General features: G+C 41.7%; 2 protein-coding genes across 7 annotated transcripts in view; both read left to right on the top strand.

The window, feature by feature from the left end:
• The first annotated feature begins 2,716 nt into the window (after window positions 1-2,716).
• Window positions 2,717-15,623, top strand: ARHGAP11A (Rho GTPase activating protein 11A). Of its 2 annotated transcripts, XM_075427376.1 has the most exons (12): window positions 2,717-2,845; window positions 5,079-5,149; window positions 5,477-5,573; window positions 6,117-6,367; window positions 6,887-7,047; window positions 7,156-7,302; window positions 8,982-9,056; window positions 9,701-9,868; window positions 11,104-11,239; window positions 11,565-11,673; window positions 12,433-12,580; window positions 12,991-15,623. In XM_075427376.1, the coding sequence occupies exons 1-12, from the start codon at window positions 2,717-2,719 to the stop codon at window positions 14,568-14,570; spliced, it is 3,072 nt and encodes a 1,023-aa protein (XP_075283491.1). In that variant the 3' UTR covers window positions 14,571-15,623. The 2 variants fall into 2 exon arrangements, with proteins under 2 accessions (XP_075283491.1, XP_075283492.1); XM_075427377.1 differs by lacking the exon at window positions 8,982-9,056.
• Window positions 15,624-16,904: 1,281 nt separating this feature from the next.
• The window catches only part of SCG5 (secretogranin V), a 30,215-nt gene continuing 28,707 nt past the window's right edge, over window positions 16,905-18,412 (top strand). The window contains exon 1 of one of the 5 annotated variants that reach the window (XM_075427378.1): window positions 16,905-17,000. In XM_075427378.1, the coding sequence (XP_075283493.1) occupies window positions 16,936-17,000 (65 nt within the window). In that variant the 5' untranslated portion in view covers window positions 16,905-16,935. The other 4 variants (XM_075427379.1, XM_075427381.1, XM_075427382.1 and 1 more) reach the window with 4 other exon arrangements.

The raw sequence follows: 18,412 nt of genomic DNA, 5'->3' as shown, positions 1-18,412 counted from the left end.
ACTGAAGACAAAACAAAGCAGCGGAGGTAGTGGGAGATGGGAAAGGGACATAACCAACGTAGATGCAGGCTGAACAGCACGGAGAGATGGCAACTGAGAATTGGCGTAAATAATTCCTCATTAAGAAAGCAAGCCAGGAAGATGTAAGAGTGAGTAAGGATGTTCAGAACAAACTGTACTAGTAGCCAGACTCTAAGGACATCAGGGTGTAAAGGTCCCTCGTGCAGCTACTTTTCAGAGCTTCCCCTGGATGGTATGTTCTAGATTTCTGCCCTCATGATCTTTCTTTTTCATTATCTGCCCTTACGATCTTTCTCCGCCAGATTGTCTGGTTGAAGAAGTAAGGCAAAACCAGCCCTTCTATTGCCAGAATGAGAGATACTTGCACTCTTTCCCACCAAGTTCTGAGTTTGTTCAGCGAAGGGTACTCCAGAGTAAGGTCTGTTTTCCGTACTCTTCATGCTGTTACTGTTTCTTGAAGTAGCGAGTTTCTGCTTCCTCTGGCTGAGTTTCTGGTTGGTTTGACCACTGACTGTTCTGAGTGGTTACTGAAATGAGACTATCAGTAAAGTTTTGACTTCTTTTTTAAAGCTCTCATTTCTGGGGTAGCTTCCAAAATTCACAAAATGCCACCCTAAATGTAGGTGCTCATGTGTTTTTTTCTCCCAAAATGTAAACATATACCTATGTAGGGATAGTGCCAAAGAGTGCCTCTGTGTGCGTGTGTACAAATACATTTGTGTATTACATGCTGGATGAGAAAAGGAGTGTAAGCCTGGCCCTCCTGATGACAAAAGAGAGTTACACCATTTACTTCATTCAGGACAGGATTTCACCCATAGTCTCTGAAAATCAGAATTACTTAAAATGCCAGAAGCTTCACATCCAAATTCTTAGATAATTCTGTGGGAGAAAAGAAGTAGCCAAATAGCTGTTTACTTTATTTTTTCTAACTCAGTTTTGAAAGAGTGTCATAGATTTGAGCTGGGATGCTACAACTGGTTCCAAAATTAGATGCCTAGTTCTTATTTGAAAAGTCATTTTTCTGCTCCAGTCTCTACCTGTAAATAAAGCAGAAATATGTTAAAAATCATCTAAATGGTATTAAAATATTTGACAAATGTTTTTGACAAAATTACTAGATGACACTTGGCTTTAAATAATCTTTTGTGAAATGTAAAAAGTATTACCTCCATCACTTTTTTAAAAAATACCACACATCATCATGTGTTTTTTTCTTATGTGAATATTTATCAGATCGCAGCTCCCTCTTGTGTAATTCATCATTACTACAGCAAACTACGTTGGATAGTGATTGTTCAAACTACATTCTATGACACCTATTCATTTTATTCCTTTACATTCACTTTTCTCATCCGTGATGTCTGAGGTTTTGGAATTTCCTGTTTTCACGTAATTTCAGTGCCAGAACAGGTAACAATATTTACAGTAAAGCTGCACTAAAACTACATTTAGAGGAATACTACTTTTGATCAATGGCATGATTTTGACATCCATAATCAAAATCCTGCATTTTTACTTAAGAAAATTAATGCATAATCCGCTATTTATTATTGCTGCTAGGTCTTTCTTCCACATAGCTTCCTAGGGTTTTTTCCTGCTTGTAGTTTGATAACTTTTGAAAAAACTCTAGCTATTGTCCTTATGTTGTATTCTCTAGTTTTGGTGTCCACTGGTGTTCAGAGCACCATAACGTAGTTATTATCATTCTGTGTCCAAGCTCTGTGGCATTCTCTTTCTCTCAGTGAAGCAACACTCACTTCAGAACTAGCACCAGAATATGGATAAAGGAAAAGGTGGAAAGCTTCTTTTTGCTTCAGCACTTATTTCTGACTCTACACAGAAAGACCGCATTCCATTAATGTGACTGTCCTTAACACTTCAAGAGTTGCCTTTGGAATAGAAACTTCAAAAGAAATGCAGTTTTTCCCTAACAACAAGGTGCCAGGCCCGGAACGACCCTCTGGGCGCAGGCATACGAGAACACCGGACGGAGCAGGTAAGCAAGCCCAGATTCAGCAGGCACAAACCAACCCGGTCCTAACGGTTTCACCGCCCCTTGCACTGCGGCTTAGTCGGCAGAAAACGAGGAGTCATCCCGGAGGGATCTGCACGGACCGCAGCTCCCGCAGGAGAGAGGAGCCTCCCCGCCTGAGGCCGGGGCGCAGACCCTCGGTCCCCACGCCAGCCGCCAGCCCCCCACCGCCACCGGCGGGAGAGGCCGAGGCCGCGCCTTCGGTCCCGCGCGAAGAGCTCGCTGTCCTCACGCAAGTGCCACGGTTCGGCATCCGAAGCTGAAATTTACTTCCCAAGAAACGAACGTTTATGTTCAAGTAAACAACGACACCAACCCCGCCGCACCCCGGCAGCAGCCCCAAGGCCTCCCAACAGCCCCTGCCCCTTCGCCGCCATAGCGCCCCACGCGGGCGCCTGGGGAAAGGGCCTTTAGGCAGCCAGCGCGATCGCCCGAAGGCGCCCCGCGGGAGGCCGAGGGGCGGCGCAGGAGCCAGGCGCCGCCGGGCAGCCCCGGCCGGCAGTTGGGCGGCGGGGGCCTGATTTCGAACGGCAGGCGGCCCAATCAGGGCGGCGGGCGGGGCCGGGCGCTGGGTTTGAGCCGGCGGTAACCGGCGGGTCGGGTTGGCGGCGATGGCGCTGAGCGGGGCCTGAGGGGCGGCGCGGGGCCGGGGTGGTGGGGATGGCGGAGCAGAGGCGGCGGCTGGCGCGGCTGGCCGTGCTGGAGGAGCTCCGGGCCTCTTACGGGATTAAGGTGAAGAGCGGGAGCTGCCTGGCGGCGGCCAAGCACCCTGGAGCGGCAGCCGCGGAGGTAAGGGGGGGGGGGGGGGCGGGGCGGTTGCCGCTGCGGGAGCAGAGCTTGCGCAGAGCCGGGGGCTGGCCCGGTGTCCCGGAGGAGGCCGGGCGGCGTTACCGTAACGCTCCTGTTGGCCCCTGGCTGGGCGCAGCCTCCCCTCGCGGGGAAACCCCTTAACCCCTGCAGCGGGGAAAGGCGGGTGTCCCCCCTTTTCCTCAGCGAGCAAGCGCTCCAGGCTGTCGTCGGGATCGCCATATCATGATTTGTTAAGGTAGTGGCTTGGCGGTGCCGGATTGCCGTAGCTGCTGTGTGGTTTGTTAAAGCTGCATGGCTTTCATTTTACTTGATCCCTTAGATTTCCGGTGAGAAGGGCTGTATTTGCATGGTTTCTCAGTATAAGTCATGGCTGTGGGTATTTTGGTACAGACAGATCTGGCCTTGATTTGCCTGTGCTACGAGGGATGGAATCTGTCCTGTTATCTGAAATATCTACTTTGAGTTCGTTGAAGGGAAAAAGTGCGTTTTCTGTCTCGGGACTCTTACTTAAAACTAAAGTATTGTAACAGATGACAGTTTATACAGCATACAGTCCATTTCAGAACGCTTACCTCCTGGTCAGCTCTAATTTATAAAGCGTGGGCCACTATCAAGTGCTAAACAAGATCCCTCTGCAACTGATGTGGCACAGAACTGAGCATTCTGGGAATGAGCGCTCTGTAAGATGGAGAACACATTGCACAACGCTGCAGTAACCTTGGCCAATATAAGCCAAAGAAGTTGTGAAAACACGTGCTCGAGTTGGATTGTTTGGAAGGAGAGAGAGAGCAAGAGCAAAGTTAGAATTAGTTTCTTCCCCCTTGTCAATATCAAGCATATGGTTCTAGACTTTTCCATTTGAAGGGAAGTTAATAAGGACTGTGAATAATATATGTGTGTCATAATGAAAGATGTCTATATAGCTGTCTGTAGTGCTTAAATTTTCCACAAGGAAGGAAATGTATGTTTAGATAGCAACTGACCAAGGTAGGAAAAGGTATAAAATAACATTTGGTTTGCCAGGGGGCATTCTGTTTCTGTTGTGAGGGAACAGACATAACTTTAAGAACTTAAATCACAATTTCTGATATTTCAAACAAAACCTAGTAAAGTGAGGATATCGGTTGTGAATTTTAAATGTTAAATTACAAGCCACTGGAATTCTATATTACATAATCTTATAAATAGGGAAAAATATTACATCTTGGAGTTCACTGTCATCTTGTACTTTTAGGAGCAACCTGGAATACAATGGCAAACGTGGTTGTTCTCTTTCCTTATCGTGTTATACTTGCTTTCTGTAGGACAGATAAGCCCAAGGTGGGCTAATGGGTTAGTTATTGATTAACTATTTTCCCAACATGGTCAGCACTTTGTATTTCAGGTATAAATGACCAAGAGTTTGCTTTCATCTCTGATAACAAGATGAGCATGATCCCAATCCTCTTCTGGTTCAGGGAGGCGCCGGCTTGCATGTTCAGTAAATATAAACAGATAAGAAGTGGGGCAAAGAAATAAAAGTTGTTACAATGAAATGTGGGCTCTTATAACTGAAACAACTATGCAGTAACCTCAGATAAACACTTTAAAAAACACTGTAGGTGGGCATCAGTAGTAATGACTGAAGAAACTGCTTGTTTTCTGGTATGTAACAGATACTCTGATGTCTTGCTGTAAGGCAATAGAGTTATAACAGTTTATTAAATACAAATGCTAAATATGAGAGTACCGAACTGTTTTCTAGGCTATTCTGTTGAGTTTAATCGTCCCTGAAACAGCAATGTTGAGTGCCTCAGATGAAGAAAAAATTACTGAAAAAAAAGTTATTTGAAATGTGTTGTGTTGATTTTTAAGAGAAATAGGATTTAGTCAATTTGACGATTCCAGAACAGTCTGTTTAATATCTGTCCTGATTAGAGGCCTTATAGGAAAACTGACCCCTTGTGAAATAAGAAGTGCAAAACTTACTACAGAAAACCTTTCTATTCTTTCACAGTAATCTAGAGTGTTAGCTGTTGCTACAATCAGCATAGGCTGGGATATCTAGAGATTATATTGCTTTTCCTGACAATACCTCTTATCTGTCTTATCTGAAAGACTGGGTTTTGTCTTATCTACCATTCTGTTTGTTCTTTGTGGAATGCTTTTCTGTAATACATTGTTTGTAATCCTATCAATTTTTAAATAACATTAACTGAATTTTGTATTTTAGGGTAAAATCTTTGGAATATCTTTTCATGCATTACCACAGTCACTTGTGCCAGAATATGGTTATATACCAAGGTAAATATTTAGATTTACACTTACTTTGATCTCTTTGTAGTGTTGAACTGTTGTCAGAACAACAAAGATAATATTTATTCCAGGCCTGCTAAAGCTTATGGGAGGCTGGGGGATATAAGAATAGTTTCAGTTGAGGAAGGAGGGGTGCAGAAGTTAGATGGGGAATTTGGAGCCACTGCTAATCATTTGATTGTATTTCTTTATACATCTTGTCATTGGGGAAAACTATTCTATGTATTAAGTTTTATCTATTTATCGTGACATAGTTTATCTCAAAAAACAAGCTTTATTCTGAGTGTCAGAAGTATGTTACTATTCTTTCTTCAGCTTTCTTGTTGATACTTGTGAATATTTGGAAGAACATGTTCATACCGAGGGACTCTTCAGAAAGTCTGGATCTCTTGCTCGTTTAAAAGCTTTAAAGGTATTCACTAAAGTCTCTTTTTTTTTTTTTTTTTTTTTTAAATAAGCTGCCTTTCACTTGATCATCTGCATGTTTTAGTCTTTGGACTCTTTTCAGTCATATTTGAGTTTTAATATTGGAAGGAGGCTGATAATGTTGTCTGCTGTAGAAATGAGAGGAGATCTAGTCCAGAAGCTGGCGAACTTCACCTTTTTCTTTTTTAATTTTCTGGAAAATTGTTCAGCTTTCCAGATGGTGAGGACACACTTGTGACTGAACAGGCTTGTTAGCAGTTATGCACACCAGACACTGTGAGGAGATTTGTTTAGCAATGCTCTCCCAGAAGGATGCATATATGGGAAACCTGTGAATTAATACGTGGTCTCACAACATCGTCTGTGTCTTTGTAGATGCTGTAGTTAGGTGAAACATGAAAAGGCTGAAACTACAAATGGGGAAGATGTGACTGTCTTTTCTGACATGGGCTAGAGGGTTATTGTCTAAGCTTAGAAATTTGACAGTATGTTGAAGACTTCAAATCATGTTTCTTACGAACAATTTCAGAGTAAACTGGATCAAGGTGAAAACTGCCTCTCGGCGGCACTGCCGTGTGATGTTGCAGGGCTTCTGAAACAGTTCTTCAGAGAGCTGCCAGAACCCATTCTCCCGCCCCACCTGCAGGAAGGCTTCTTCAAAGCTCAGCAGCTAGGAAATGAGAAGAAAACTGCAACAGTGTTGCTGTCATGTTTGATGGCCGACAGAACAATTGAAGCTTTGAGATACTTTTTCAACTTTCTGAGAACTGTGTCCCTAAGGTCAGTGTAAAGAGAGTGCTGGTAAACAGCTCCCAATTCCTTTTAGCAACTTCTCTTTCCAGACAACTGCTGTAACTTTCTGTGAGTGGTTTGTGACTTTAAACTTTCTTATCTGCAGTCATTCACTAGAATTCAGTCATGGTCTTTTCTTTCATAAATCCAAAATGTTTTCTTTATGAAACATCGTTTTGCTGGGGACTTGAATTTATTCCATTCTTCCATAGCTGTATTCCTCATTCTTCTTTGGAAATAAAGGAATGACTGATGAAATTAACATAGTCTAATGGATACATTGCATTTCCCAAAACTGACTGGGGTCTATAACATCCTGATTTTGATAACATAGTCACGTGGTTACCTAGCCTGGGGTGTATAAGTCTACACATTAATTTCGGTATGTGGGCACTCAGGTGAATGACTCCATGTTTTTTTTCCAGCTGCATTTGTGTTATGTAGTCTTTTCTTTCTCCGCTGCCTGTGTCCTGATAATTTGTGTAAAAACAACCTTTTCTTGTTAAGATCCAGTGAAAACAGAATGGATAGCAGTAATCTGGCAGTGATTTTTGCTCCCAACCTCTTGCACTCAAATGAAAATGAAAAGATGTCAGCCAGTACAGAAAAAAAAATTCGCTTGCAAGCTGCTGTTGTGCAAACGCTCATTGACCATGCAGCAGAAATCGGTAAGATGATAAATGTTTATCAAAATGTCTTGTTGCACATACTTGTATACACCTTTTCTTTTCAACTTTTTAAAAACTTCAAAAAGCAATATTTCTCAACTAATTCAGGACAAGTACCGGAATTTATCTTGGAAAAGATTCCTGAGATGTTAGGTGTTGATGCCTTTCAATCTACTCCATCGCTGTGGGGCCACGAAAACAGTGAAAATGAATCTCCTAGTGAATGTAAGAAGAGGAGGCACCGAAGTGTTGGGGGTAGGTATGTTGTGTGAAAGTTTCAGCAACTGAAATAGAATTATTCTGAGACTTCAGGTATGCTGATCCTAAGCACTTGCTCCTTCCACAAGTAGAAGAGATGCCTGTGAAATTTGTTGGGTTTGATTTGCAAAATCTATTTAAGAGTTCAGTAATCACATCACTTCATTTGTCTGTTGTCTACCAAAGAAGCTATTTTGGTTATGTTTGATTTTGTGGAGCCAGATTAATGTTCCAGCTTTTTGTTGAGCCAGCTTCAGATCCTGTGAAGAACACTGATAAAGTAAAGATGTTTGGGGTTTTTTTGGTAGTTTTGAAACTGTACTTGGGCACTCAAAGATATTGTAGACTTTGGTAAGTCAGGTCATGAGAAGGTAAAGAAATAAGTGGCATGTGTGTTTTGAATTGAGTAAATAATTTGTGTTTTGAAGTGTAACTCTGAATTGGATGGTATTAGATACTGCGTACTCTGCTATCACGGATCTGGGGTTTATTTTGCAGTTTAGTTATTCAATAGAGTTTGGGTTTTTCTTTTTTCAAATGCAGACAATCAAATTGTATATTCTCTGTTCTTCTGTGTCCTCTTTGAGGAAATACTATGGAATACATATGCTTGACTTGATTCAAATCCACTATAACAGCAATGTTGTATGTGTTGCTATAAAAATGAGTATGTATCTAGCTCATGTACCTGGAATATTAAACCTGACAGCAATTGAAATTAAGGCTTTATTATTGAATATGTTTAGCCAAGGCATGTTTTTTTTTTTGTCTAATATTCCCTTCCACTCTGAAGAAGGGAGCATTCTGGAGTTGCAAAGTGATAAATGTTTGTGAATGTTAAAGTTTTGAGGAGAAGCAGTTAGAATTTGGTAATTCTGTGGAATAGGTTCTGGCAGTATGCAGCTTCTACTCTTTCTCTGGATGTAGTAAAACATATAGTGTTACTACACTTTATCTATTTTCAAAGATGAGTTTTTAAAAACTACCTGATATCTACCAGTCACCATAAAAGAAGTACTGCAGGCTTGTAGCTTGCTAATCTTTGTTATGAACACGTGGAAATACAGCTGTAGGCTGCAATAGCACTTAGTAAAAATATTTCAATTTTAGGCTTTTAGAAGCAGGAAAGCAAGTAAAACTTCATGCATATATTCTGCTGAGTTTAATTTTGCCTTTAAAAAAAAACCTAACACCCCAGAACAAAAACACATAGTTCACAAACAGGGTGTATGTTATTTCTTTGCAAGACCAAAATTTCATACTTCCATTTGGGTATAACTTCAAAGCTCTAAGACCTTTTCAGCTTCAAGACTCCAGTAAAGTGAGAGAGCCTGTGAGAGACTTCAAGGGATGACTTTCAGGTTTCCCTGCAAGAAATCAGAAGGCATGTAATTTTAGAATGACCAGTAGAATTTTCTACAAGAAACTTCTGTTGTCTGTATATGAGTGGTTTCTTTTTTAAGGAAAATAGATTTTTTTTTTTTTCAGCTGTTGTGAAAGCAACAGAAACTATGTTGGTGGAAAGGTCTGAACTATAGTTTTCTTTACATGAAACAACCATTTAAACTGATTTGCTTTATTTGTCTCTGAAAGAATACAAGTTGAACTTGAGCTGAAAATGGAGCAAGACAAACTTCATCTTTAAATTTGATCGCTCGGTATGTCTTGCATTTCAGATGTTGTTAGTGGAGCATTGAATAAATATAAATCTAACAGAACACCCTCCACTACACCTCAGCAAGACAGAAGCGGTAGGTATTGGTGCATTTGTACTAAATAAAGCCCATGCAGTATCTTCTGGATTTGTCAACTATATTCCACAATTTTTTTTTTAACTGAAGAACTAGAACTTAGTTGAAGATAGGTGATTACGTTTAAGTTGTTTAAAACTTTGAATATAGTTACATATTTACTGAGGATACTGCATTTACTGTAGTTCTTGGAGCAGCTACAATCACCGCAGCAGAGGGCTGTGTGGTTCTAGGATTATACAACTGAAGTTGTGCTTATTATCTAATGCGCATTAAGACTTCAGTGCAGTAGTGCAGCATTTTATCATCTTGGGAATGGATTTACCAGGACTGAAATTCACTCTTGCTCTGTCTCTTAAACTTACAGAAGATGACTATACTTCCCCCTCCCCACACATTATTTTATTAATGTGTGGTTTTGGATTTTCCTTTCTGGTATTCTAACTTGCGAGGAAAACAAACAACAAAATAAAACAACATACCCTAAGCTATACTGACTGCTTTGCCTGTTCAAAATGCATGCACTTTGGCTAGGCTTTTACAACAATTTTTCTTTCGGAGTTTAAAAATATCCAACTGTTTATATCTTGGTACACTCTCAACCTTTTAAGCTGTTATTGCAAGTTTCGTTTTCTTGGTTTCAGTCCTTTCATCGGTGACTCCGGTGGTTCTTACTCCAAGCACCAAGCGTAAACTTCCAACTGATTGCGCTCAGGGCTTGTCCAGCAAGAAGAGACGATCTTTTAAGCATAGTTTTGCTTTTGAGTTGTTACCAAGTAGCATTTTTAACAGCAGCTCAACACCAGCATCAGGTACAGTGCATTCTCTTCTCCCTTGCTGCTTGAAGTGATTGTTTATGGCTTTTAACTTAAATGTGCAGTCTTTTGTGCTCGTTAGGCAGTCATTTATAATCTTCACTGAACATTGTTCCTTGCACTACTTTCCTGTCTTCATACATAGTCTATGTGTATGTTCATCAGTGACTGTCATGTTACATGGATCGTGCAATAGCAAAGTTCTCTGTCTTGTTTTCTGTTATATTAATCTCTCAAATCTGCAGTCATGATGTCCTTATATCTTTTTCAGTCCCCCTGTATCACCTAGGTTATACTCGCGTTTCTGTCTTGGCACACAAATCCATGAAGCTGCCTATGGTTCCAACCTTTTGGAAGTTGTAGCCGCCTTCTGTCTCCTAAATACTTTAAGAGCTGGTCTTAGCGCTATATGAAGTGTAACTGTTGCTATTATAAAGGTTCCTTCTTAAATCACCTTGTTTTCTCTAGATGCTAAGTAATCTCAAAATTCTATAGAAGAATTTTTACTGTTGTTTGACAATGCTTTAATACCACTTCATTCTACTAGAGTGCTTCCAAGTGTTAGGCTCCCCTGCAAATCCTATTTTATTTTTGTTTGGTTCCTTAATGTGCTGCCAACTGAAGTTAGAGTAAAAATAGATTCTGGATTGGCTATGTTTGTTTTGCCTGAAGATCAATTTTTTTCCTCAATTAAATGTTACAAAACATCTTGCTTTTGTTTATTAAATCATTTCAAGCTCACAGAAATTTTTTTTTCTATGGATAAGCAACCAAAGCAATGACATTTGCTAAAGATAGTAGTAATGCATCTGTTTCATAAAAAAGTATCAGAATAGCAACTCTTTCATTTATTGTTGCTTTAACTGTTTTGGCTAGGTATGTAAAAAAGCACACTGCAAATAATACGAAGACTGAATCTATTTTTTCTTATTAAACTCTAAAATTTGAGGAACTCATCTGATTATAGCAGTGTGGAAATTTAATTGAGGTAGTGATATCACTAGCATGCAATTAATTCCAATCCTACTGCTTCTATGGGTGCTAAAAGCAACAGCTTCATTTAATATTAAATAAAAGTGGAAGTCAAAGTAACTTCAAGCCAGCACTCCACAAAATAAGCAAACAAATATGTGCTGTTTAAAAACCTATTTTTATTGTATTAACTGTTCAGTCTTTATCTGAAAAAAAAAATGACTATTTAAGATCATGTAAATATGATTTTGTTCCTGTAGTTCAGTTTGAAGCAAGCCCTTGTGTGTCTCTTGAGTCATCACAAACTTCACTGTCTCCTTCAACTGGTGGTGAAAATCATCTGTCTAGTACAGGGAACAGAAGAAGTAAAAGACATGCAAGCAAAAAATTATACAGGTAACTTGCCTTAACTCTCAGAAACTAAAGATAAATTGGAAAGGTAGGTCTACACCCCTTGACTAATGATGTGTAAAATTTCAACCTGTCTTTAAAATTGTATTTTTTGGTGTTCAAAATATGCCAAATTTTTATAGTAATCTTAAAAACAGGGCTCAAAATAAGATCTGGTATAGTCACTTCCTGTGCCTATTAATAAAGTTTGACAAGAAGGCAACAGAAACAGTAGAACGAGAGGAAATAACCATAAATAAGTGTCAAGATGTTTTCATTGCCTCCTAAAAAGTTTATTTTATGTGTCACTTCTTCCCCTCTGTCCTCCCAGGGCTGAATCAGGAAGGACAGGTTGTTTTTCTCCAAAGATTAGCCGAAAAGAAATGGTTCGTAGGTCTTTACGCTTGAAGTTTGGTTTGGGGAAAAGCAACAGAGAAATGGTAAGTGTTCTTGTTCTATCCCAGTCGTCTTGTTTTGGGCACTGCTTTTCAGTAGCAGGAAGGATTTATGTGGTAATGGAGTGACCACAGCATAACTGGACCTGCAGTCAAGGACAAGAAGCCTTAGGTTTATCTTCATAGCAGCAACTGATCTGCTTGTAGTGGGTTAGTTAGGCTGGGATGGGGCAAGAGGCTGGGGGAGGGGACAGCTGACCTGAATTGACCAAGGAACTATTCCATGCTGTATAATGTCATGCTTGCCAATAAAACTGGGATGGGTGGTGTTTTTGCAAAGTAGCCACTGCTCAAGGGCTGGCTGGGCATCAGTTTACTTATCGAGAGTGATTGCTTTCGCATCAGTTGCGGGTTTAGGGTTTTGTGTGTATGTGTCCCCTTTGCTTTTGCAGTGTTCTCACTCATACTGCTGGGGAGTGGGGCGAGTAAGTGGCTGGATGGGAGCTTACCTGCCAGCTGGGGCCAACCCACCACACTTGTGGTCAGTAGGTCTCACAGGTCCTGGAATTCTGCTATTACAGAACCTGTGTGCAGAATCATTGTGTTCAGAGTGTGGTTAAGCCTACCTTACTGCTACAGGTGGGTTGTCCCCTACCTAAGTCTGCAGAGAATTGAGGGACGATAAAGTATGGCAAAGAAAAGACTGCTATGGGTGATTTGCGTAGCCTTTTCCTGGAGAGTCTTCTGTAAATAAGATTCCAAATTACAAGTTTATATGAGAGTAATCAACACCTTTTGTTCAAGAATATTGTATCGGGATGTGCGGTTGGTCATAGACTTGAAAATATTGGAAGGCGCCTTGCAAGTCAACAGGGTTTGGAAAGCAGAACTGAATGTGCAAAAAGAGATGTACTCTTCAGCCCATGTGTCAAGGAAAAATTCCCCAAGAAAGGTAAGTATCTAACAGAATATATTAGATGGGGAAAACTTCTGCTTTTGTAAAGCAAAAATAACTTTATGGATAAAGATGTAAAAGCAATCACATTAAAGTGCTTCTAGCTAGCAGGACAAAAGTTACTCAAACGGTAGTGGCTTCTGGGGAAAAATCATCTGTTTAGGACAGGCTTGTTGTGTTTCTAGTGTATTTTAGTACATCCCTCTTCTTAGTTAAGCAAGATGAGATATGTGACTTCAGTTCCTAATATTACAACCTTTTTTCACATCTCTGAAACTTAAGGGACTAATGACGTTTTTAAATTCAGTGCTGCTTTGATAATTGGGGGCTTTTAGCAAGAATTTTGCCTATAATGATCATTAAAATTGCAAGATCATATTCCTAAACATTGTGGTATTTGTTTTAAGGTTCAAAGAATGTGAGCAAGTCGGAAGAAAACTTACTAACTCCAAAATGTCACAATAAAGTAGTTTACCGAATGTCATGGAATAGTCCTACTGTTACAGATTCTCAGGTGATCGGCAGGAATGAAGGAATTCTGCCAGGACACCCTGAAATGGGAATCAATTCTTCAGAATCCGTTTTGATATTTGGAAACCCACCAGTTCCAGATGAATTCAAATCCATGACTGTAAGCAAACAAGACAACAGCTTAGAACTTTCGCCTTGGGAAGAGGAAAGTAACTCAACTGCAGAAACATTGCTGAAAGTTCAGGAAGCCTTTTCTGCATCTGGAAGTAATCTTCACAATTTGATAAGCGATAAAAAATCTTCCTTCTCCAGTGTAGCAGGTGAAACATTAAATGAAACTCCTTGTCTCACAAGGCTCAGTCCAGAAAAGGAGTTGTTAGCTGAAGAGGTTTCTGAAAATCTAGCAAATACAAAATCTAGAGAGCTGATGCACCAATCTAGTCAATCTTATGCTATTGATAAACATCCATCAAAAAAAGATGAAATTAAAGTCTTGGAGAAAAGAAACTTCAAAACTTCTATTGAAATTGAACTTCAGGTCCCAAAACCAGATATAAAAAATCTAACAGAACTTCCTGTGCCTCAAGTGCAGGCCAGGGAAGACAAGCTGACTGTTGAGAACAGTTCCTCAAAAGGTGACTTAAACAAGTTGGGTTCCTTCAGAAGAAAAGAGGAAGTAGAATTATCACATTCGCAAACAGCTGAAAACTGTATGGTAAAATGCTGTAATTTGGGAGAAGACACTGCTAAGCTTTCTGTGGCAGGGCAGCTTCCCACTTCCCAGTTGCCTAAATCACGAAATGAAGTAGGCAACCAATACCTGCAAGCTGAAAAGTCTGATAAGACTTTAACCAAAACATCAACTGTTTCTGAACATGGAAAGGTTTCTGACCACATACAGTGGTTCAACAAGCTTTCGTTAAACGATGCAAGTTCTGCAAGCAAAACTAAACCACTCCTTCAGTTTCAGCGTACTCCTGTTAGACAGTCTGTAAGAAGAATTAATTCCTTATTGGAGGCTAACAGACGATCTGTAAGCTCTCATCTGCTTAAAGCAAGTGAGGTTGGTTCACCGCTTGTTAAATCTTTGAGCTATGATTCTGCGTTGTTCTCCTGCACAGAAATGCCCTTAAAGAATTCCATGGCTTTACCACTCGGGAGTGAAAGTACCTATGACCAAGTTTCTGTATCTCATGAGCAGCTAGGCTTCACGTTCAGATCATGTTGCAGGCCATTCAGTCCATCGGACAAGCCTGATGCTTCTGTCAGAACTGCTGCAATCCACAAACAGAAAACAACTGTTCATCCATCAAAGTGTGTTCTAGAAGATCTAACCAATCATGAAACGGTGAAACCTGGCTTAAAAGCTAATGGAAATATTCCAGGTGCTGCCCCAGAAAAATCTACGATAGCAAGAAGTGCTCCAGGAAAAGAAAGAGTTCGTTACAGAGGCTCTCCAAAGAATCCAATATCTAAAGTGAAACTGCTACCAGCTGCAAAACCAATAGACTTATAAGATTGAATATGATGTCTCAATGGGCTTATTGTAACTTGGTTAACCTTTGGAAAATCTAAATTTGTATGATTATTTTTTTTAGCTCTAATTATTTGTATTTTTTGATTAATTTTTTAACTGTACGAGTCATGGACAACTTGTTTTATGTTGAGGTTTTCTTCGTTTACTGAAAGTTTTGTTAAATGTTAGTCAGTTCATCCCAATGAGTTTGACTTCTAAAGCAGGAATAACCTGTTTTTACAAATGTTTGCATTGGATCTCATATTTGATAATCTCAGCTTCTAAAAACCTGCTCCATCTCCCAAAATAATTTTTGCTGTATTTAGACTAAGTACCAAGTTCTTAAAAAAAAAAAAATTCTCAGCCATTTAAAATAAAACTAAAAGACACGTGAAAGAAAATGTCTTGTTGCAGAGTATTGGTAGTTAAATTTATTTACTTCTTAGTTTTATGTGTATTGTAGCACTACTTTGATATTTAAGTTAGACCTCACCAGCTCTACTTCTTTTGAGACAATGTTTTTTATTTCTGTTGGAGTAAATTGGGAGCATATTTTCCTTTCTGAGTAGGTAAATTTGCCATGTGTATGCATACACTCGAGAATTATTAGAACACATGGAAAATAAATGTGGAGTTTATTCAAGAAGTGAAAAGACTTATAACTTAATCCAGCAATGTGTTCTGCAATAGGTACCAAGTATTTTCAGTTGTGAGCAGTAAAATGTTTTATCTTAAAATGAAAGTATGGTTTTAACTTATTTTTAGAGCAATAGAATAGTGTTAACTGGATGGTGCAGAAGCAGGTTTTAGATGCTGATGTTGCAAGAGACGAATGTAAGAAGCCATAGTGTGTTTAAAAGTTGATTTGCACAAGCAAATGTTTACATCTTTAGGAATTAAAACTGTTTGTTATCAGTTCTAAAATTATTTAAGAGTAAACACTTGAAACTGTTCATTAGGTTTCTGTACGTGCGAATTGCTTACTAGCAAAATCTAAGAGCTGAAAGCACTGGATACTTTTGGTTTTAATAAAACCACTGGTTTTGTCCCTTTTCTGAGTCCATATTTCTATAGTGACTTAGAAAGTTAGATGATGTTGTCATGTGCAGACTGTGGACATCAAAAATGAGCAAGTCTGAAAATACTGAAGCCAGAAGCCATTCTGTTCCGGCTCTCCTTTTTGTTCATCTTGGGCACGTGTTGGTGATTCTCACAACTAGCAAGAGGGATGGCGCAATATAATTGAGTGGGAGTAGGCTTCTAACCTTCTTGAGTGATACGTTGATGAGAGGAATAGTGCTGCTTGCTTTCTGTTCCCCATCTCCCTCCCCACCTATCCACACACTTACAGCTGGATTGGTTCAGCTGAGTGAGCTGGTGGAACCCTCCTGCCCCCACCAGCCCGGCTGAGCTGCCTCACTCTGCTGCTACCTTATTGTTAAGATCTAACATGAGGAAAACAGCTATAAGAGGATCTCAACAGGGGTGCTTGGTGTCGTCGTTAAGTATGGGAAGCGCCAGTTTCATGCGATAAAGAAGCCAACGTGCCAGTCTGGCATAATCCAAAGAGGAAGCTGCTTGTCCCCCCTCTCGGCTGCATGCTTCCCCCCCTCAGCTGGCGCTGGCAGGTCCCTTGGCAGGCACCAAGCACCATGTTTTGTGGTGTTTCACAAGCAAGGCTCAACAAAGTAATGGACGGCTGCCGTAGCTGGTGTGAGGCGGCGGGAGATGGGAATGGGACAGGAGGGGGTAAAGGTGATGTCATGAGGAAGAAAATGAGCTCTGATTCCTGTCACGTCAATTTGCTTGTAAAAGAGCAAGACTCAAGCTTTTTTCTGTTAATATGTAGCAAATATTTTGAATGCTAATTAACTTTGATGATGTGTCATGGATGGAGCAGTTTTTTTGATCATCAATGCAAGCCAATCTTAAAGCAGTCAAACGTCAGAAGGCAATTTTTGGAGGGGCCTGGCAGAGCAACCCTTAACGTCAGGAAGGATTGTCAAAAAAGGGGTAGGCTCTGTTTTTAGAGGTTTTCCAGAACTGTTCAGGCACATGTCTGTTTATGTAAAGTTGATTGTGTTTTGGAGAAAGATTAAAGACACTGGATGCCCGATGGACGTCCCTGCTGCTTAATCCTGCAAGTTATGGATGTGTATAATGTACTGGAGACCAGAAAAAAAAGAGTGTGATCTGCACCTGAAAGTGTAGTTCATGGATCTGTTGGGGTTTATGGGGTATGATTTCAGAGTTTTTCTGTAGATAGTTATCCCAAACCGGAACGTGTCGCACTCACGGCGGTAGCAGTGAAGGTGCATTACATAACGCAGCCTTTAGAAACGACTGTGTTCCCAAGCGCAGTGAAATGGATAGACTTCACTTAGCGAAATCCTTTTATAGTTGTCTTTTCGTTAACCTCTGCTACAGATGGTGTGTATAGATTTGCTTAACCTGGGGACCTTTGCCCGCAAGCGCGTAGGGGTGGTTGCCACGCTGTTACCTTGTGATCCTGCAGTCGGGAGCGCGCTTCGCTCCGCGGGCGGCGGCCGTGTCAGCCGGGGGCGAGGCGTCGCGGCGGGCCGGCGGACGCAGCCCTGGGAACAGGGGATCCTTGTTGCTGCGGCCGTTGATCCATCAGCAATCGCCGGTTTATTTTTAGACCACTGCGTTCAGCTGAACAGGGAGATCTCGGGCACCCCCCCGCCCCCCAGCCTAGTGTCACCTGAACCGGAGCGAGCCGCGCAGGTACCGGCCGGCAGCTGCCGGGGCCCGGCTGCGGGGGGAAGGGGGGCCAGGGGCCGCGGCTGCGCACGGAGCCGCCGCACCCGTGGGGCCGAGCCGGGGGTGAGTGCGGCGCTGCCGGGGCCTGGCCCGGAGGTCTCTGGGCCGCCCGGGGAAGGCGGGGGGGCGCACGGTCCAGCTGTCCGCGGGCGCAGCACTGAGGGGCTGCTGAGGCGGGGGGTGAGGGGCGGGGGCGCGCCCCGGCCAGCGCGGAGCGTCTCCAGCCCTGCGCCTTTCAGCCATCTTTGCCTCCCAGGCGAGTCCGGGCGCCCTGCGTGGGGCGGCGGGAGCCGCGGGCCTGGGCGGGCGCGGGGCGGCCGGGCGCGCTGCGAGGGGCGCTTGCTGTCTGTTCGGGGGGCTGGAAGCGGTGCGTTTTGGCTCTTCTCTGATGTGAGGCGAAAAGGAGCTTTAAAAGGCAGGAGTTCCGATTAAAAATCAGCCTCTCAAAGAGGACAGTAAGTGGTGCTTGGTGTTTTTTTCTTAATTTAACCGCGCTGTGCAGCCATTTACTGAAAGGGATTGAAGGAAATGCTTGCCTCAGGTGGGGACGATGGTGCAGATGGAGTAGGAAGCCTCTCGTCTTGATGTACAAAGGAAATACAATCCAGGTTGTTCAGCAGTTTCTAGTCGTTTTTCAGGCGGTGCCAGAACAGAGCTTGGAAAACACAGTTCCTGGCTGAAGAGTTCTGTCCTCTTAGCCCAGAGCTTTAGAAAATAGCATAATAAACGGGGGGGGGGGGGGGGAGGGGGACACACACACCGTGTTCTCATTAAATGAAACAGTGGATCCGTTCTGTTTGCAGTGACTGTTAATGGATGTTATGGACAAAATCTGAAAATTTATTTCTGCAGTTTGCTACTTACATTTTTTTTTTTTAGAGAAGACCCTATCCACCCTATTCCCCCCCTCTGCCCCCTCAGTTCTGCGCTGGCTCAGTTTTCACCTGCCCCTAGAAGCTGTGGTAGCAAACTGCAATGTGCGGTAGCAAGATCAGAAGTTATTTCCAGCGTATGTACTGGCCTTTTTCTCCACTGTCATTTGTAATCAAATACCTTTCTTT

Source organism: Opisthocomus hoazin, chromosome 7 (assembly GCF_030867145.1).
Source record: "Opisthocomus hoazin isolate bOpiHoa1 chromosome 7, bOpiHoa1.hap1, whole genome shotgun sequence".
Classification (NCBI taxonomy): Eukaryota; Metazoa; Chordata; class Aves; order Opisthocomiformes; family Opisthocomidae; genus Opisthocomus; species Opisthocomus hoazin.
This window is presented reverse-complemented; position numbering and strand designations above follow the sequence as displayed.

Bases quoted from the DNA above. Each gene is read 5' to 3' on its own strand.
- ARHGAP11A (XM_075427376.1), top strand. From the start codon at position 2,717: ATGGCGGAGCAGAGGCGGCGGCTGGCGCGGCTGGCCGTGCTGGAGGAG. The intron at 5,574-6,116 runs GTATTCACTAAA...GAACAATTTCAG, and splicing joins CTCGTTTAAAAGCTTTAAAG to AGTAAACTGGATCAAGGTGA. The intron at 9,057-9,700 runs GTAGGTATTGGT...TCTTGGTTTCAG, and splicing joins ACCTCAGCAAGACAGAAGCG to TCCTTTCATCGGTGACTCCG.